Below are 21,682 nucleotides of genomic sequence, written 5' to 3'. Positions count from 1 at the left end.
GTCAGCAATGGAGTGCCATGGGTGGAATGAAAGTGGCATTATGTTTTTGAAGCCCTAGTAAGGGGTGGCTTTAGGCTAAAAGGAACTAAGAAGAACTTCTAACCCTAGGATATTATAAAAATGACATCAAGCATATGCCCCCTCTTATGTGGGGGTCTTTGTACTCTCTGCTCTAAGCTGTGGTCTGATAAGGCTTCAATACGCTGTTCTGCAGCTTTGCAACTATAGTCATCCACTTGAAAATTACAGTCGTCCAGTACCATAAAATGATCATATTGTAAACAAAAGGGCATGATAGTGGAAGGCAGTATTTTACAAAACTTAGCATCAGGATTAGGGGGCAGGTAAATGAGTGCTCCAGAGAAAGAAAAGTTGTCTGAAATTTTGGTAGTAAAAGAAAGAGCGTCAGTGCTGTTTGCTAAATCTAAGGGCTGGCTCAGGCAGAGATACTTAGAATGATAAATAATGGCTACCCCCATCCTGTTTTGCCTACTCTATCTAAGTGAGAAATAGAGTAGCCATCAGGAATAGCGAGGGCAAGGTCAGGACCTGAACAGGGCTTAAGCCAAGTATCAGAGAGGAAAATAATGTCCCAATCGTTATCATGCAGGGTACACCAGATTTTAATTTTGTGTTTGGGAAGTGACCATACATTGATCAAACATGCTTTTAAGGTCTTATTTTATTTCCATTAAAGTGCTCCTTATATGGCTCAGGTTAGGACTGTTACTGCTCATGACGAGAGAGCAGGGACTAGTGGCAGGAAAGAAGCTGCAAGCAAGAATATGTGCTGCGAGAATCAGGGATCCAGGTGTGAGAGTGTACGCAACTGGGCGACCTCCAGGCTAAAAGGGCCTCCTTACTATAAGAAGTCAGTCTTACTGGGACTGTCTAAAAATGGGTTGTGTGTCTGGCACTAGTCACGTCCTAGGATAGGATGTAGGGTATTTATCTCATAGGGAGACTTAAGGGAGGAGGGTGACATTAATGAACTCTTTTGCTGCTAATGCCCAACAAGAGAGATTCCTTATTGATTTACAAAATCGACTTCAGGAAGTCCTAGAGGGAGCACTTACAAGGAGAGATTATCTTAAAATTGTCCCAAGATAGGTATAGATAGATACCTGCACGATAGGTATACTGCTACTGACGTGTCCCACTCTATATGAAACATTCTTTCAATTTGGAGTGCATGATATAAGGAGGAGTTTGCATCTACTGGAGAAAGTGTCTTCCTAATTCTCACATAATCAACTCATGGTTTCCAGGATTTATTTGATTTGGTGTAGTAACAAACTATCAGATCATGCCCCAGTGATTTGGGACTGAAATATAGTGAACACACAGAATAAATATGGAGGCTGGATCTTAAACTGAGTGTTGCTAATAGGTTGATTGAGTTACAATGGAGAGATCAGATGAACAATTATTTTAAGCTATGAGATGAATGAGGTATCCGTGCAGTAGCACGGGGTGTCTTAATTGTGGTTATTAGAGAAAGGTGATTTCCATTCCAAGCCTGGCGCATTGGATCTGGTGCAATGGGAAGAAAGCCAAGAGAGGAGCAGGAAGAAAAATATTCAGAAGATGACAGAGCAAGAGGGGATTTGGAAAACCACATAGAAAAAGATTTGCAGGAAAATGGAGCAATTGGAAGAAAGGAATAAAAAGAGGTTGGAAGAGAAGGACTATCGCCATGCACTTCCATGGACCTATAAAATGCAAATGATATGTAAAGCTGGCTAGAGAAAGAAATAGTCCTCTAACGTCTACTTTGTATGGAAAAAACACATTCAGTCAAAAAGCATGGTGCAAGAGCTATGCTCGGGGGCAAGACAAACAAAATAGAAAGGAAAGAACAAAATACAAAGCAAATGACTGAATTAGACAAGAAATCCAATGAAAGGGCCCAGAGTACATGGAAAAGTATGGGATACACCAGTGAGAAGAAGCAAGAAGCTGAACTGGAGGGTATCTTTGCCAGTGAAAACCAATCATGCATATGTGTTTAGTGGGGCTAAATTAAAAGCTGAGTTTTCAATGCACATTGGATTGATACAAACAGTTGGTTTCCAACAAACCACAAGCATTCTTCATTTCTCCATTGTGTACACACCAACATGTAGGTTATAGATACATCTGACCTATTTCATCTCAATGCAATATATCTACCCCTCTCAACCATGCGCTGGTCCAAGATGATTCAGATGAGATTTACAAGACTGATATCTGAGTTATGAGAACATGATGTTACTGAGCCTACCTTTGGGTACGTGTATGGCAAGGGATAAATCATGAACTGCAATGACATGAAATGAAGTAGCTCCATCTGTTCTATTTACTAAAACTGCAATTTGCAACTAATATTTTTTCGAGCATTTAAAAATTTTAAGAACCGACCTATGTACTAATAAGTCAATTCTTAAAATTCCGAATCGTAGTGGGTCAGAATCTAACCTACATTATATATTTTGATAAGAGAGGTTGCAAACTCCAACTCACTAGGATTGGAGGCCATCACACGGATGGTGCCTGATGGAGTCAGCAGGCCACCATATCTGTGATTGCTTTATAATAAAACAAACTTGTTATTTTTAAATACAGCTCATTTTCCTTAAGTGAAATGGACTGCATTTGAAAGATTTTTTTAAGTTTGTTTAAGATGAGACCTCAGGACCACTGCCACCTCTTAAACAAACTTTTTTTTTTTACATTCAGAAAAGGGAAGGGCTCTCAAAGGGATCCTTTCACTTTTTGCAAATAGGTTACCATCTCCTTTGAGGTGCTGGTAAAAAATCAGTGTTTTCCAATTGAATTTTGATTGCAAAATATTGATACATTAGATACCAGCATTTGGAAGGGACAACTACAAAATGCCTTTTCCAGATACAAAATCAGTATTGATTCAGGATCTCATGTTAGGAGTCTGAAAAACGTCTCCTACTCCTAAAATTGAATTAGTAAATAAGAAAAAGAATGTTAACAGTCACAACTTGAGCATTTGCGACCATTAAAAAGCTTAATACATCTGGCCTGAAGGTGGCTGCACATTACATCCCTCTGGAGATGTTAAGATTTGCCACCACTTTTTGATTGCTTTCTTCAAATTCACAAAAAGGTGATTAAATAGAAGATGGATATAAGTGATTGGTGAACATGCACTGCACGCATTTCTGGCCCAGCCGTGGCCCATTTTTAAAATTCCTGTGTGGATGTATTCTTTGGATGTCCATGACCAACACTGATCATTAGCACGTGCTTGACATGGTTTTATTATTGCTAACAACTGGCTATTTTTTGCTGCCATGTATGTATATGAATGTTGTATCCATTTCTTTTTTACATACTAGCTGTCTAAAGGGGTACCGTTTACTTTTATGGAAGCTGACTTTTTCATACAACCTCACATCTGGGAATAACATTTCTCAAAACTTTACTCCTCAGAAAACAGGAACCCAGAACGTTCCCCTAGTTGGGAGGAACAGATTGAATTCCAGGAATGGGCCACCAGATTGATAGTCTCCTTTACATCGGCTGAAACAGTATCTAGTGTTGACAGTATGAACAGGGGGGAGGTTCCAAGGCTTGACAGAATTTCCGGGTGACCTCAGAGTTGACGGTCTGGAGGCCTATTACACTTAGGGTGCACTTTCTCTGTTCGCGCCATGGCTCACCTTAAAACAGGAGTGCTGGGTGCAAACAGAGAAAGTACGCCCAATTACATTGAATGCATTGCCCGTAGGGTAGCAGCGAACTTGCACATTCAAGTGACAAATGGAGCAGCTTTGAAGCAGCTGCTCAATGTTTCTGTGTACAGGCGGTAACCCACCTGCACGTTTAAGAGGTCCAGTCCCTTACAGGCACATGCAGTGAGTGAGAGTGACTGCACCCACCTGCAAGGGGATGCCGGGGAGGTCAATAGGACCTCCTTTTCCCCCTCCAGAGGGCAGCCATCAGGGGGTGCACTGAGAGGGCGCCACCTTTTATGTGCCGTACTGTCAGTGCCTTCCTGACAGTTTCTTTGAATCTGAGCCCGCATCTATATTATGGCGGGGGCGCAGAGGCAAAGGGATCCCCTCATTTGCATGGGGCCATGCCCCCATTCAAATGAGGGCACACCCTCTGGTGATAGCGCTGCTGCTATATGTGCGCCAACGTTATCTGTAATACAGAAAGTGCTGCACAAGTGTCTGCAGCCCTTTCTGTAATACCAAATAGTTTAGCGAGGGGAGAAGAGATACCTGGTATGTAGAAGGGTGCAGAAAGAACCTATCAGCCTGTTAGAGACACCTCAAAAAATTTCGTCAAGCAGATTGTGACAAAGATACAAAATATTTTAAACAGGTTTTCAGATGCATGTGTTAAATTTGGCCTGGAAATTAATTGCCTAAAAACTAAATTCATTATATTCCTGGCACATCAGTCATTTAAGGGGAAGTTGAGGCTTGGCTCAACGATCTTGGATCATGTCAAAGCTTTTGGTTATTTGAGTGCTAGGCTGATCAGTACTTTGTCATTGTCTGTCCAGATATTAAATAGCCAAATGACCCTGCAGCACGTAGAGGCAGAAATTGCCCAAAAAACTTTAATATATCTACTTTTTGTCCTATCTCTCCTGCACTTGAAATGTACTGTGCTAGATGTCTTGGTGCAACACCTTAGGGGGCATGGCTGTGGGGCATAGAGCAGAACAAGGGATTAGAGAAAACTGAGAACAAGTTTATCAGATCCTTATTGATTATGCCACAGAACACACAACTTATCCCCCTGTGCCTAGATTTAGGAATGAAAAATATTATACATTTTGCTGTTTTAAAATCTCTAGTTTTTTGGGTCAGGCTATGGAAAGGCAAGACCCAAATTCCCATTAAACAAGTAGTCACTGAGGTACAAGCACTGGATAGAATGGGACAAATTCCCTGGCTTAAGAATGTTATACTTTGGCGTGGCTAGGACGCCAGCTAAGATGGCCGCCTGATGGTGGAGCTCTGTGCCGCGCTGGAACTTCGGGAGGTTTCTCACGATTTTTATTGCATTTATGGGTCACCCTACTACAAGATTATAACCTGGGATGATGCCTGGAATGGATTCCATTGCTTTTAAAGCCTGTCGAAGAACATCATGATCTGTCATGTCTTCATGTCCCGTTTGCTCCCATGTGAGGTTCCGGTGTAGCCCACTTCTTTGTGTTGGTTGTGCTGTCTCCTGTGTATTGCCACTCCCCATTTCCTTCCTGTTTCCTATTAAGGTATCTTGTTCAGTAATCGTTTGACATGTACTGTCATCTCTTAATGTATTCGATTCCTTTTCCCTCCCATCTTCTTTTTTCCTTTTTCTCTTTCTTGTTTCCTGTGTTCTTATCTTTTTTCTTTTTTTTCTTATTTTTCCCATTCTTGAATGTCCTTTTGTCTTCAGTTACAATTTTTACATTTTGAAGGTCGTGTAACTGTATATTTATTTCCTGTTGGTTGCATTCAGAGTAATATCTTGTAATGTCAAAGGATTTGTTAATCCAGTGAAAAGACGGAGAATCTTATCCCACCTTGCCTCTTACAATCCAGATTTAGTGCTTTTGCAAGAGACTCATCTCACAAAAAATGAGGCATTAAAATGTAAACAAAATTGGGTGGGATCGGTTTTTCTTTCTCCTACCTCTACTAAGAGAAATGGAGTAATCACTTTATGTGACAAAAAGTTAAATTGTATTGTTGTATCTCAAGAAAATGATTCTGAAGCTAGATGGTTGTTTGTAAAATTACTTATAAATGATATTCCATTAACTGTTCTTGATGTATATGGCCCAACTCAACCAGATCTTTTGTTCTGGCCTAATATTGCTAAGAAATGTCTTCAATATAAAGATTAATTCTTTATGTTAGGTGGTGACTGTAATCAGATTATGGACCCTTTTATTGACCGGAAGTCTCAAATTCGTTTTCGTCCAAATAAATCTCATAAGCAATTCCACTCCACCATTTCCCAGAACTTTTAGTGGATGCGTGGAAATTATGTAATCCCACTGCTCAAGAGTATTCCTTTTATTCCTCCCCACATGGATCCCTTTCTCACCTGGATCATATGTTTCTTAGCAAATCACTAACACAGAACCTTATCTCTGCCTCTATTGAACCTATAGTTATATCTGACCATGCCCCAGTGGTTGCCGATTTGGATCTGGTTTGATCACATCCCAAGTCAGCTAGGTGGAGATTCAATAATGCGCTTTTGTTAGATCCAAACTTTTCCTCTTCCTTTGTATCTTTCACTAATGGATTATTTTTATTCAACACTACTTCTGACACATCTCCCCAATTGGTATGGGATTCCTTTAAACCCTCAGCTTGTGGTTTGATCATAGATTTTGTTTCTAAAAAAAAGAAAGTGTTTGCTCATCAGCAGAAACTCTTACCGTCTAACATTAAGCGTTTAGAACATAAATTTTATTCCTCAGCTTCAGATACTTCTTTGCATGAACTAGTCCAGGCCAAATTAGCCTTTAATAAAAATCAACTGCTGAAGCTTTCTCCATATTTTTGCATAGTAGGGCCCGTTATTATGGGGGTCGTAACAAATCAGGAAACCTTTTAGCCAATTATTTGAAAATTCGAAGTGAACGCTCTTTTTCATACTCAATGTGGTTTCAAACAGTATAGCGAGGAGAAAAGAGATGCCTGGTATGTGGAAGGGTGCCGAAATGATCCCAATCCATAAAAAAGGAATAACCAACTAAATGCAGACCTATCAGCCTGTTAGAGACACCTCAACATCTTTTTGCCAAGCAGATCTTGACAAAGATACAGAATCCATTCATTCATCAGATGGTAAACTTTTATTTAAAGATGAAGACATTTGAGCTGAATTCACGAAATTTTATAGAAATGTACATACTCCGGAATATCCAATTCCTTCTACTTCTATTGACTTTTATCTTAAAACATTTCCACCTCCTTCCCAGTCTTTATTGAATTTTGATCCTCTTGAAGCTGATTTATCGATTACAGAGTTACTCAAAGCTCTTAACACACTGAGAAAAGGGAAGTCGCCCCGTCCAGATGGGTTTACTTCAGAATTTTATCTACATTTCTCCAATTTTTTGATGCCTAAACTTCTACAACTCTTTCAAATTTATTTTCAATTTTTTTTAATTTTTCAATTTTTCTTCTTTACTGGCAGGGCTGGTGGTACTTTTCAGGAGGCTACTATTTGTGTAATACATAAGGACGGGTGAGATCTTACATAGTGCAAGAACTATCGTCCTATAGCTGTTGTAAATGTAGATTATACAATTTCTGCCAAATTACTGGCCCTTCGAATTGAGTCCTTTTTGCCCAAATGAATTGGTAAAGAACAGTGTGGTTTTGTTAAAGGCAGACTAACCTCAGATAATTATCATTTTTTTGTTTTATGTATTAAATAAAGCTCCTTCTCTTCTCTATTCTCTTGCAGCTATTTCTATTGATGCTAAAAAAGCCTTCGACAGAGTAAGCTGGTCTTTTTTTACTCAAAGTATTGAAATGGTATGATTTTGGACCCAAGATTGTATCACTTATTTCCTTGCTTTACACAGATCCTCAGGCTGTAGTAATAATTAATGGTCGTGTCTCTCACTATTTTTCCTCGCAACGAGGGGTACGTCAAGGTTGCCCCTTATCACCTCCTTTATTTGTTTTAGCCCTTGAACCTTTTCTTTCTCATATCCGTGACAATACTCTTATATCTGATTTTCAATATGGAGATAAACATTTGAAATGATATGCTATGATATTCTTCTCTTCCTCTCTAACTCTGATACATCTATTCCTGTTTTGCTTAAAGAGCTGTCAAACATTTAATTTGTCTCTGGTTATAAAATTAATTCAGAGAAGAATTAAATTGTGCCCCTTACTAGGTTTTGCACTAAGCATTCCTTTGACTCCTCTGGGTTTCATTGGAATAATTCTAAAATCAAATATTTGAGCGTTTGGTTTACTAATTCCATTTTGGAGTCCATTAAAATAAATATGAAGGAATGTTTCAATAGAATTGATAAATTTATTGTCCTCCTCGAATCCTCTTTATTTATCTTGGTGGGGTCGTATGGATTCCATAAAAATGATGATTATACCAATTGTTTTATATATCTTATCTATGACCCCAGTTCATAGACCAGATACTTACTTTTTAAAAAATTGGCTCACTTCTCTCCAAATTTCTTTCTTAAAAAAGCTAAAGATAACAAAGAGGTGAATTTCCCAGATTTTCTGACTTATTATAAAGCTTTTTATTTGAAACAAGCTACCAAATGGCTTTCTTCTACTTCCTCTCGTTTTACTCCCATGTTGCTTGACACTGAACTAACATTACTTGCACCTTTCTCTCGTAAGGAAATTTTAGCGTTTTCTTAAAAAAATAACATAGCTTCTTCACCAATTTTTTAAACATACTTGCTGTTTAATGCATCTGTATTATCAAATTACAATCTCATCTACAGCCACTTTTTTACAACCCCCGCTTTGGTATAACAAGCTTATAAATATTAATAAAAGGCCCTTATATTGGAAATCTTGAAGAACTAGGGGAATTATCTGGCTTTAAGATCTTTTTGATGGCCCTAATCCTCATTCCTTCCCTCAATTTTAAGTGATTTTTGACTGTCCTTGATCATTTTGGCACAAATATTCAATCATTATGCAGATTGTTTTGGATATTTTCTGATCGCTCCCATCAGACTCCATATCTCACTTCCTTTCTCCCCCAGATTCACTTTTACATTTGTTATCTCTCAATCCTAAAGCCTCTCTTATATACAAATATTTCCGGTCATCTGATCCATCTCGTCCTAAAGCCAAAGTAGAACTTACTGGGGAAGCTGATTTGGGTTGTGATTGGACTGTTTTTTTACTGGAACAAAATATGAACCAGAGTCTTTAAAATCTCAAGATCGGCCTCTACCGCTCCATCTTTTTTGTCTTTATCATAGATTATATCATACAGCAGCTTCCCTAGCCAAATTCAGTGTCATACCTAGCCCTGCTTGTTGGTCATGTCATTGCTCGAAAGGGAATTTGCTCCATATTCTTTTTTTATGCCCCCCTACTTCTGTTTTTTGGAAAAAAGTATGGGCCCAACTTTCAGTAATTTTTAAAATAAAACACCATATGTCGATTATCTCAATTGTTTTAGGTATCTTATCTGATAAGATTGAATTACATGCCTATGAAAAAATATTATTTGATCTTATTTTGGCCTTAGCTTTTCAACAAGTTACAATTAACTGGATAGACCCGTGTTCCCCGTTCCCCTTTTATGCCCTCCCCCGTCCTTCATAACATAAAATTGTAAACAGCTTTTATTTTACATATAGCTTATTAGCTTTGTACCTTTACTACTTTTTGTGTTGATTGGCTACTGTTCATTTTCAGATATTGCATAATAAAGCTGATTAAACTTTAAAAAAAAAAGAATGTTAAACTTTGGCTGTACAAACGTGGCCTGGGAGAAGCCTAGGATAATCCTGAGTCCCTGACTAAATACATGGTACCAACATTAAAGTCAAGATTCTGGGATTATATCCAGGGTAACCTTTTAATCTCCTCTGCGTATGACACTTAAATTGAGCATTTTTTGGACATTAAGTGCGCTTTAACTTCCGAGTCATTTATGGATCGATAGAACCATCACTTGCAAGGTCCTTGTTTTAAAAATCTAGATATGGGATTTTACCAGTTAACTGAGTAAAAAAGAAATAGAAACCCTGCACTTTTTTCACTAATATGCCCAGCTTGCAAACTCAATAATGAATCTGTAGAGTACTTTTTTTTATTTTGTCCTGTCTATGCGACAACTACAATGAGATGGATAGTTGCAGCTTGTCGGCTAATGTCTATCTCTGGGCTAACAGAAGCTATGTATATCCTGAGATGGGAGAATTCAGAGGAGGTTGTGTTTTCTGTATCAAGGTACCTTTTGTATGTCTGGCTCATTAGAAGTAAAATACTAGCTACAATCCAATTATATTATGCCATATGGATGATTGCTTTTTTTTAATACCTGTTGATCACTGATAATTTTAGATATCATTAAAGCCCAAGGATTCTGAAAGGAAACTCTTTTTCATGCTTCACAAAAAATGTATATTTTATATTTTAATGATCTTTATCACGCACTGAAGAATTATAAGGAAAAAATAGGATTGTGATATTGTTTTTATACTGTATATGGCTTTTGTGTTTTTAAATAGTAATATTTTTATATTTTATATATTGCCATTTTTATTCTTATATATTGCTGTAACTGTGTAATGATCATACATTGATCTAATAAACTTCACCTACAACTACTTGCTGTCATGCATTGAAGCGGACTTTGGGCATTGCTTCTGTGATGGATCTATAGATTTACTCCTCTGTTGCTGTTTCCTTTTTCAGGTTTCGAAATCAGTCTACAAAACAGAGGACAATCTAGCTAAGAATATGTTTAAAAGTATTGTTAAATGGGTGTCCTTTGGAAAAAAGACTGTACTTGCTATATTATTAGACAACAGCATCATCTGAGTAGAAATTGAGAGAAGGGGAATAAATTTAAGAACATTTATGTCAGGTGACAGAAGCAGTGTGAATGCTCTGAACAGTCGCATAGTTGTCTCTCCTGGAGCAGACATTTTGAGGTGGATACAAAAACATAGCTAGAGTCTCTTTTGGAAGAGACGTTGAGACCTGGGCGGTGCATATGCATGCACAGTGATTGCGTCTTTCCAAGAAGAGATTGGGATTTATGTGGTAGATAAAGAAATAAAGCTTTAATCTCTTCTGGGAAAAACATTATGATCTTATTTGTGCATGCAGAAGCACAAAGGTGGGGTAGACCTACTGAAGCTGTGCATGTACGTGTGTGCTAACCTGGAGCAATGAGACACACAATGTAGCTCCTATTTCCTACCAATCATAATGGCCGAAGCCCAGCACAAAATAGCATTGCGCCACACAAGCTTTGGGAGACATTGGGTAGATACAGAACCACAGCCGTAGTCTCCTCCAGAGCAGAAATTGGGATCAGTGTGTAAATAGAAGAACACAGCAGGATGTTGTCGAAAGCATCCAGAGTGAGGCAGAGCTGGCCTTATCCACAGTAGTGCCCTGGCCGAAATCAAGTTAGTGCCCTACCCGTTCTCCCTCCCCTTTCCTCTCCTCTATCTCTCGAGCATTTAATACTACTATGCATGTTAGTAGTGCTTCTGCTGTGCAACCCCCTTTGCACATGAATGAGAGAAGCATAGTCTGCTCCCTGACACTGTTGTATACCCACTAAGTTTGTATGAGGAAAGTCAGCATGCAAGATACACCTCTCACCTAGCTGTCCGACAGTGGGTGGTGGCGATGTTTAAGGGGCAATGTAGTTTGTGGGTAAGAGTTATGAAAAGCATGCAACTGACCTAATCTGACTCCTACTGTCTGCTAGTGGTTTACTGCGAAGAAGAGAGCCTCTGTGTTCAAAGGCCAGGTCCCCCCTCCCCTGAATCACCTGTTCAGATGCTAAGATAGAGGTGGGACACCAAGAGTGTGTGGGAGAGAGAGCGCACAAAGGTGAAGTAAGGAAGGCGGGGTAGGCAAACTGAGGGAGATTAAGGGAAGGGATCATTAGTGCAGCCCCTGGAGGGAAAGAACAGGCGTCAGTGGCCTATAATAAAAATAAATGATATAAATTGCTCCTCTCTGAAACTAGTCGCCATGGGACTGAGCCCAGCTCGCCCATGCCTAAAGCCGGCCATGCCTTAATGTTTTCTTCCAAGTTATGTTTGCCCTTTCCTGGTGGTGGCAGTTAGGCACTTAAATATTTCTTGACGAGGCATTCAAGTTTTTAACTGGAGAGAGTGAAGTGAGTGAATAGTTTAATTAAAGTAGAGGACTGTCTCACGGGTTGGAGGTCTTTCTTCATCAGTAGGACTTTGTTGAGTCTAGTTAGCTTATTCATGGTTAGATGTGGGTTGCAAGGAGGAGATCACAGCTGAAACATCTGTGAACAATCGTCGCTTGTCCTTAATGCTCCACTGCTGTCTTTTCCAGGGAAGAACCCATCTGCCATTGACATAAATCCAGTGAGACGCAGCTCAGGGATGATCGTCATCACCACTATCCTCTCCATCCTTATCGCTATCTTGCTGGCACTGACGGCTTCTGTCTTAATGTTTGGATGGTAAGCCATATGCCTCCTCATTCTTTAACTCGGGCTAGTAAATGTGTAGGTATCTCATCTGTGTGTTTTATAATGGAGCCATGGATAATGCAAAACCATTTCTGACTCTGGGACCATTACACGTATTCCATGGTACCTTCTGCAATAAGAAAAAAATCACTGCAGCCCGCCCAATATGATTTTTAAAGTAAGAAAAAATACAGTTCAACATCAGATTTGTGCATCATGCCTGAGGGTGATGGAGTTGGACTTTGTTACTAAAACACAACGTTAACTGTCAATTTACCCTATTGACCCTATTTTATGCAAATTGGAATTTTAGGCCCAGACTACATGTTTCACATGCAAAGTTGTTATGGATAGAAATTCAGGACTTGCTGACTTTGGCACAAATGATAGTGGGGGGTCGTATGGTAGCTGGTGGGGACAAAGTGCTGGAACCTGCGAGGCTGAGGTCACTGACAGATTAGACCGGCTGGAAAGCTGCCCACAGGAACTTCCATAGAACTCTAGCCCTAGACCTCGGGGGAACCCATGAGCAGCAGAAACCAGCCCTGGTTCTGAACCCACTGACCGGTAACAGAAATAATTGGGAAAGTTTCAGGAATATTTTTCCAATTTGTAAAAAGCGCCATGTACAAAACATCTATGCTACTGATCCCAAATGATGTGTGGAAAGGAGGGGTCAGGTGGGAATTCAGAAATATTTTCATCTGTACAATGGATACATTGGTATATTTGTATAAGAGGCTTGGAAACGCCTGTCTGAGAGACAGAAAAAGGAACCAAATTCATAGATGCATGTCTAAGGGTAAAATCAGCGACCCAGGCAAGAGCTCTCAGTCACAGAGCGCACTCAGTGCTGGTAAACTCAGTGGTATATTTATTTTTTCGAATGGGATTCCCTAGAAGCACATGTGGATTTACTCCAGTGCAGGGCAGGTGTACGTGCGTTTCCAATGAGTGAATGACGAGGGGTCACACCTCCAAAATTAATGTGAGTGCGGGAGAAGGGATTTTGACATGAAAAATATTCTCCGCATTAAGAGACAGACATTTTTAATATTCAAATACAAATCTGTGTAACATTTCCACGTGCAAAATTGGACTGGGGCAGCTCCTGTCTTTATAGGCGCCAATGTGACGGGCATTCGGAGAGGAGGTCTCGCGTCTGTGTGGTTACATTTTGGGGTGCCCCTTTTGGGTCCGCTGGTGCTGCATTGGTTCTATCTGGACAGACCTGCAATGCCCGGGGGAAGCTGTGACTGGTGAGATCATGTGTGCACGGAAGCACTGAAAGTGTGACAAGCAGGGAGGACGGCTAGCTGTGGGGCTTAGTTCCCCACCAATGAAAAGACACAACAGTCTGGCGCAATCTAAGAGGCCCAATACTAGGAGGGCTTCCCTGGGAGGAAAAAGCTGGTTCCGTGGAGACACAGGGGCTGGACTCTGCCGAACTAGCCCATGCCTGGCTTGAGCTGCTAGTGTGTGATTCCCCAATAATTTCCCGGCCTTGCACCATTTCTGCAGTGCGAGATGGTGGGTTAAAGTGGAAAGGAATTGGAGTCACTGGGAACCTGGAACGTCTGCGCTCCTGCGGTGCTGTATGTGTGCCGCCCTAATGCATGGGTACCTTTGTGTGTATTGTTCTGTGTGTCCTCATAGAAGCCTGTAACTGTGTTACTCTATCTGCAGGTGCCATTGTTGTGTCTTTTGGTGTTCTACAATATTGAAGTTTTACTATCAAACTGAACTTGTATCAACTCCACAATATTAGCTACCAACAGATCGGAAAGATAAATTGATGTGGATTAAAAAATAGAAAATCTGCTTTTCCCTTTATGGGTTTACAATGATAATATATTTTGGTTGTTGTTCCTCTGTACCTGCTGTCAGTGCATTAACCCATCCTTCACAGCTGTGACTGACTCTTCAAAAGCCCTACCAGCATTTCTGGGGTGCGTTTACAATGTTGTTTCCTCTGTCCAAGCCCCAAGGCCGGTAAAAGGCGCACCTGACCCACTTATCCAGCATGAATCCACCTGGGACCCAGGTTCACCTACACGTAATAGCATCTCCCGTGATCCCCTGCTCAACCCGCAGCCTCGCAGACCCAGTGCCATCGGTGACATGGACGGAGCTGCGTGCCTGCGGCCGGGATCGGACTCGGGCGCGGCTACATGATGCTTGGCGACAGGCCGAAAGAATCCCACGAGCGCCAGAGGCGCAAGAGATACACGTGGAGTTCATTGCAGGGCAACCCCCACGGACTGGGTTGCTGCTGCAACTCCCCTCCCCCCTCACTGCCAACACACGATCACACTCTGGAGGGACTTGCAGCGGCACCTGCCTGGGGATCGATACGCATGCCACTGGAGGACGGGGCACCGCACCTACTGTAAACAGCCTGTCAGCGATGACACTGTGGGCCCACACTCCCGTGCTGTATTGGTGTGCAGTGGCTGGCCTCTAATGCTGCCAAGCCCCCTGAATAAACGAAAAGCATCACCAACACGCTGTGCCTTGAAGAGCAAGTCCAGGACATAAACTTGCTTGGTCCCCCTCCTACTAATAAGCACAGGAGACTTAGGTGCCTATGACACACGGCTAACCTCAGACCCAGGACGTGACTACCGTGCGCCAGCGGCGGCAGGACACCTCTTGCATGAAAAACGGGGCTGCTGGTACTGCTGCACTTACCAGGAAGAGAGCTGAAGACAAGAGGGCCTGTAACACAAAACCACTGCCTCCTTTGACTTCTCTTCCAACGCCTGGTGTTAATTAATGCTGGTCACCACGCTTCATATGTGATACTGGCGAGGGGGGTGTCCAGCAAGATTGGAGTGTACAAGGAGGCATGGCCTACTGACACGAGCTAACTAGCAGACCTCCGGGTGCAATCAAAGTCTACACAAGCCAAACCTGGTACACTTCATAACGAGGGGGCGTTTACGCACAAATGCTCCACCATCGCCAGCAGTGCCCTATGCGATGCGGGATCGGCCTGAACTCGTCACAGGACCCATGGACGTGGCCCCACTCCAACCCACCATAAATGATATACTGGACTCAGTGGTTGCAGCAGTGGAAACGATTGGTGCTGCTCTCAAAACCACAAGGGCCTCATTGGAGAGGAAAATTGACACTGTGACACTGGACCTGACACTCCTCCATTCGAATCATGAGAAACTTACAGAAAAAGTGCACACCATTGAATTAACATTGTAAGGCCTGCAGCTGGAAATTCGAGATTGTGAGTCTTCTCTGAGACAAATGGAGGAATGAGTGGATGTGCTGGAAAGTCGCATGGAGGACGCAGAGGGCCAGCCCAGATGCAACTATGTATGTGTTGTGGGCCTCCCGAAGAGCACGGAAGGATCAGATGCAGTCACATACGTGGAGCGATGGCTGCAACAACTACTGCCCCCGGACACACTCTCCAACTTTTTTGCATTGGAGCATGCCCATAGGTGCGCAGTCCACTATCAGGATCTAACCCTGACCATTTTTGTTCCACCTGTTGCACTACTACCGGGACAGAGGCACGATACTACGCGAGGTGAGAAAGCTGGGCGAGATGGTTGTAGACAACATTAAGTTATGTTTTTTCCTGCCTACACACTAACAGTGCAGCAGAAGTGTAACTCACAGTTCCATAATGGCTACACTGAATACTGGGAAGTTTGGTATCAAACTTCTCAGAATAATACCCCCACACTGATGCCAGTGTTGGATTTATTAAAATGTATTTTACCCAATCCTTCAGTGCAGGACTGACTGGTCTGTGCCAGCCTGCCACTGAGAGACAAGTTTGTGACCCCTGGGGTGAGAGCCTCTGTGCCCTCTGAGGCCAGAAACAAAGCCTGCACTGGGTGGAAGTGCTTCACACCTCCCCCTGAAGGAACTGTAACACCTAGCAGTGAGACTCAAAGGCTCAGGCTTTGTGTTACAATGCCCCAGGGCACTCCAGCTAGTGGAGATGCCCGCCACCGCCGGTCACAGCCACCACTTTTGGCTGCAAGTCCAGGGAGATAATGAGAAAAACAAGGAGGAGTCACCCCCTCAGCCAGGTCCACCCCTAAGGTGACCAGAGATGAAGTGACCCCCTCCATTGAAAATCCTCCATCTTGCTTTGGAGGATTTAGTCAATAGGATTAGGGATGTGCCCCCCTCCTCAAAGGAAGGACGCATAAGGAGGGAGTAGCCACCCTCAGGGACAGTAGCCATTGGTTACTGCCCTCCAGCACTAAACACACCCCTAAATCTAGTATTTAGGGGCGACCCTGAACCCAGGAAATCAGATTCCTGACGACCTAACAAGTAGAAGGACTGCTGACCTGAAAACCCCACAGCGAAACAGGAGACGACAACTGGTTTGGCCCCAGCCCTACCGGCCTGTCTCCAGGGTCAAAGAACCTGCAATAGCGACGCAAAGGACTGCCCTGCAAACCCAAAGGACCAAGAAACTCCTGTGGACAGTGGCTCTGTCCAAAGCAACAAAGAAGAAACCATCTTTAAAGGGACTCTTACATAACTCCTGAAGCATGAGTCCCCAACACTCTGCACCCGACGCCCCCGGCCTGTGCTAGAGAAACCAACACTGCAGCGAGGACCCCCAGGCGACTCCCACGGTGTGTCCACCCTGAGATGACCTCCCTGCACCCCCATGGCAAAGCCTGCAGAGAGAATCCAGAGGACCCAACTGACCGCGGCTGCCCGGTAACAAAGAACCCGATGCCTGGAAGAAGCACTGCACCCGCAGCCACCAGGCCCACGATGAACCAACTACCAGTGCAGCAGTGACCAGCAGGCAGCCTTCATCTTTGCTCGGTCGGTGGCTGGCCTGAGAAGCCCCCCTATGCCCTGCCTGCATCGTCAGAGTGACCCCGGGTCCCTCCACTGATTTCAATACAAAACCTGACGCCTTGTTTGCACACTGCACCCGGCCGCCACTGTGCTGCTGAGGGTGTATTTTGTGTGCCTGTTTGGGACCCCCACCAGAGCTCTACAAAACCTGCCTGGACTGCTCCCTGAGGACGCAGGTACTTACCTGCTAGCAGACTGGAACCGGAGCACCCCTAGTCTCCATATGCACCTATGTTATTTGGGCCCCTATTTGATCTCTGCACCTGACCGGCCCTGTGTTGCTGGTGCTGGGTGTTTGGGGTTAACTTGAACCCCCAACGGTGGGCTGCCTATTCCTCGGAGACTGAACTTGTAAGTGCTTTACTTACCTGACAAACTAACCTTTACTTACCTCCCCCAGGAACTGTTGAAGTTTGCAGTGTCCAATTTTAAAATAGCTTATTGCCATTTTATGCTAAACTGTGTACAATACTGTTTTAATTCAAAGTTCTATATTTACCCATGCCGAGTACCTTACAATTCATGTACTTACTTGAAATCTGAATCTTGTGGTTCTAAAATAAATTAAGAAAATTATATTTTTCTATATAAAAACCTATTTGCCTGGAGTTAAGTCTTTGAGTGTGTGTTCCCATTTATTGCCTGTGTGTGTACAACAAATGCTTAACACTACCCTCTGATGAGCCTACTGCTCGACCACACTACCACAAATAGTGCATTAATATTATCTATTATTGCCACTATCAACCTGTAAGGGGAATCCTTGGACTCTGTGCACACTATCTCACTTTGAGATAGTATATACAGAGCCAGCTTCCTACATGCATGTAAATTAGAAACTTTGAAAACTGAACATTTGCTATGCACCCTTATACCCGAAACTACTGCAGGTAGCGGCTGAGGGGTGGACACGCTTCTTCAATACCCCTGAAGATACATGGAACTGGCTGGAGATTAAAGGACACTCCACCACGGTCCATCCTAGCCGATACAATACTTTGCCCCTCCGCAGAAGATATGCATGCCGCGGAGGCAGGTGCTTCCATCCCAGACAATCACAATAATCAAACAGTGTGTCTAACCTGGAACATGTAATACAAAAAAGGCATCAAGCTCTGCTGAAGGCGGGGAGCTGCATCATCAATCTGAAACCAGGGATGACTCGGATAGGTCAAGGAGTGATGATGGCTCTGCCGCAGCAGGGGATTTCTCTGCTCCCCCGATCATTACACCGCAAACCGCTGATGACATTTTCTGAAATGCTGCCAACACAATTGTACCTCTGTATGTTTTTTCTCCCATTTTTCTGAACATGACTAATAAGGCACCGGGCTAGGCACTGGCCTCAAAAACCTACTGTACGAACCCCTTCAGTGGGGGACCTGGATTAATAATTAGGGCCCAACCAGATGTCTCCACCCTACAAAGCACACCCTACTTATGTACGCCCATAAATGCATGAGGTAGCCCAATATTTGCTTACACCACAGGTTCCCAAGGAGGAATATCTCCTTTCTCACTTGACACATGGAACATTTCCATACTGACCATACCCTTACAAACCAGCTCCCTTTTCAGTACATTATCTGACTGAGTTGAATTGAGTTCTTGCTACCTATAAGTTCGGGCAGGACGCATGTTGCATCTCTGCTCTTATGGTATTTCTGGTTGTACGTTAAATGTTAGTATGAGAACAGCTGACCCCACCACTCCGTCAAAATCAAAGCCTCCACCCCAGCAAGTTCCCAATGACACCACTACCCCTGTGTAGGTGGCGATATGCCCCACATTAGATCTGATAATGCACAATTTTCAATATGGCACAGTTTAATATACTCACCTGGAAGGTGAGAGGAATGCACACGCCTTCATGTCAATACTCTTTTTACTCTTACCTGAAACGGTGAACCACACACATTGCTCCACTGCAGGAAAACACACCTCATCCACACTGAAACTCTCAAGCTCCAAAGATGCTGGAGGGGACAGGTATTTGACATAAACTGTTCTACTTATGCCAGAAGGGCCTTGGTGTGGGTTAGGCCAGGAATACCGTTTACAGTTGAAGACACTTTAACAGACCCAGAGCTGCGCTATATTTTGGTTAAAGGCCGCCTTGATGGTCAGGTCATTCACCTGGGATTCATTTAAGCTCCTACCACAGAACAGAGCGTCTTTCCGTGCATACTCTCTAATCCTCTCTCCCGCAGGAGCGACATGCCATGGCTAATTGGGGGAGATTTTAGCAGTGTCTTAGACACTGAATTGAATCACTCCTTTCACCCACTACCCTGCACCACTGCCGCCACCAATGCTTAAGCCCTGACCAATTGGCTCCATCAATGGGGGTTGGTGGACTTCTGGAGAACTTGAAACCCAGTGACGAGGGTTTACTCTTTCCACTCAATCCCACACAACCTGCATGTCCGGCTAGATAGATTTATTGGGACACCAGCACTGCTTCCTTCCATTACTGACATGGAATATATGGGGTGCACCCACTCAATCAAGGCATTTATAGAGCACGCTACTCACCCGTTAGGGTCTCAAGGTGCTGGGGGGGGGGTTACTGCTGCTCAAAGAGCCAACTCTTGAGGCGCCACCTGAAGGCGAGGTGGTCCTGGGTAGTTCTTAGGTGAACGGGAAGGGAGTTCCATGTCTTGGCTGCCAGGTAGGAGAAGGATTTACCTCCATCTGTGGTTCTGCGGATACGAGGGACGGTGGCGAGAGCGAGGCTGGCTGAACGAAGCTGACGGGTGGGCATGTAGAACGAGAGGCGTCTGTTGAGGTATTCGGGGCCATTTTTGTGGAGGGCTTTGTGTGCGTGGATGAGGAGCCTGAAGGTGATCCTTTTGTTGGCGGGGAGCCAGTGCAGGTGTTTCAGGTAGGCGGATATGTGGCTGTGGCGCGGTATGTCGAGGATGAGGCGTGCGGGGGCGTTCTGTATGCGCTGAAGACGATTCTGTAGCTTTGCGGTGGTTCCTGCGTATAGGGTGTTTCCGTAGTCCAGGTGGCTTGTGACGAGGGCGTGGGTAACAGTTTTTCTAGTTTTGGCGGGGATCCAGCGGAAGATTTTTCAGAGCATGCGAAGGGTGTGGAAGCAAGAAGACGAGACAGCGTTGACTTGCTTGGTCATGGTGAGGAGGGGGTCCAGGATGAATCCGAGGTTGCGTACGTGGTCTGAAGGGGTAGGTGCGGTGCCCAGGGCCGTGGGCCACCAAGAGTCGTTCCAGGCGGACGGAGAGTGTCCGAGGATGAGGACCTCCGTCTTGTCAGAGTTCAGCTTTAGGTGGCTGAGCTTCATCCATTCTGCAACGTCTTTCATTCCATCCTGCAGGTTGGCTTTGACGGTGGCTGGGTCTTTGGTGAGGGAGAGTGTCAGCTGGGTGTCGTCGGCGTAGGAGATGATGTTGATGTTTTGTTTGCGGGCGATGCTGGCCCACTCGGATCATAATTGCCACACGCTATGACTACAGTTGGACACAACACTTCCCCTATCGTTGCAGGGCGACCTCAACCTGCCCTACTAGAAGGCTCCCCATTCAGGACCTCTCTTAGGTCTATGAGTACTGAACACTTTGAGATATACGAGAACATGGCATCCACAAAACTGATAGAGTGGGACGCTTTCAAGACAAAACTGCAGGGTCATTGTATGAGAATACAGGGCAACACGAGACAGACACTAAACGGATCTCACCAGATTGGAGAATAGGTTCATAGAACTGAAAATACATGCAGCAAATAATCATACTGCAGTGCAGGCCCTGCCACACGCAAGATGCAAACACACAATGCTATGATAGGCTGCGATGTCCTAACTATGCAGCACACTCCGCACGCACACAGGTGTCAGCTGACAAACCTGGTCGACTCCTAGCATGGCTCTTCAGGCAAGATAATCCACGTCTCCCTGTAACTGTGTTGCGCTCAACATCAGGCCTTATCTGCTATATACAAAGTGCTATTTACAACAAACTGACCCGGCCTTATACACGGTATATCAGACCCCACCGGTTACTGAGTGGGAGACATATGACTCCTTCTTTACTGGACTTCCAATATCCTGTATCACAACTGAGCAGAGTATAGATACGGATAGCCCTATTAGATTATTTAAAATCACAGAGGCGATTAAGTCATTGGCTACCGGTACATCTCCGGGACCGGACGGGCTGCTCGATGAACAATGCAAGGCCTTTGCTCCAACAATGGCCTCACGATTACTAACAATGTACAAAAAGGGTTTTTCTGTGGGTAGGCTTTTTGATTCCTGAAGGGAGGTGGTTATCATCTACTCACCCAAACCAAACAAAGACCCCTGGCTCACCATTTCCTATCAGCCCCTAGCACTACTCAATACCGATAATAAAATATTAGCAACAATATTTGCAGATTGACTGGCACTGCTGGTCCGAGGTCTGGTTTGTCCCTGCCCACAATACCTCCATAAATTTACATTACTTGGCCTTGAGCAGGCTGTGTGGTCTTAGACCTAGAAAAGGCCTTTGACTCACTGGACTGTGAATATCTTTTAACAGCGCTGTGATGTTATGGTTTTGGCCACCGCTTTATGCAACTGGGGAAGCTACTGTATACTGACCCCCTAATAAGTGTCAAAACAGAACCTCTCATAGCCAACTCG

General features: G+C 43.7%; 1 protein-coding gene across 1 annotated transcript in view; it reads left to right on the top strand.

Annotated features, from left to right (window-relative positions):
- LOC138286444 (uroplakin-3b-like) overlaps positions 1 to 21,682 on the top strand; it is a 165,198-nt gene that overhangs the window by 126,528 nt on the left and 16,988 nt on the right. The window contains exon 5 of the mRNA XM_069226709.1: positions 12,042 to 12,171. Coding sequence (XP_069082810.1) covers positions 12,042 to 12,171 — 130 coding nt within the window. The remainder of the gene's footprint in view (positions 1 to 12,041; positions 12,172 to 21,682) is intronic.

Source organism: Pleurodeles waltl, chromosome 3_2 (genome assembly GCF_031143425.1).
Source record: "Pleurodeles waltl isolate 20211129_DDA chromosome 3_2, aPleWal1.hap1.20221129, whole genome shotgun sequence".
Taxonomy (NCBI): domain Eukaryota; kingdom Metazoa; phylum Chordata; class Amphibia; order Caudata; family Salamandridae; genus Pleurodeles; species Pleurodeles waltl.
This window is presented reverse-complemented; position numbering and strand designations above follow the sequence as displayed.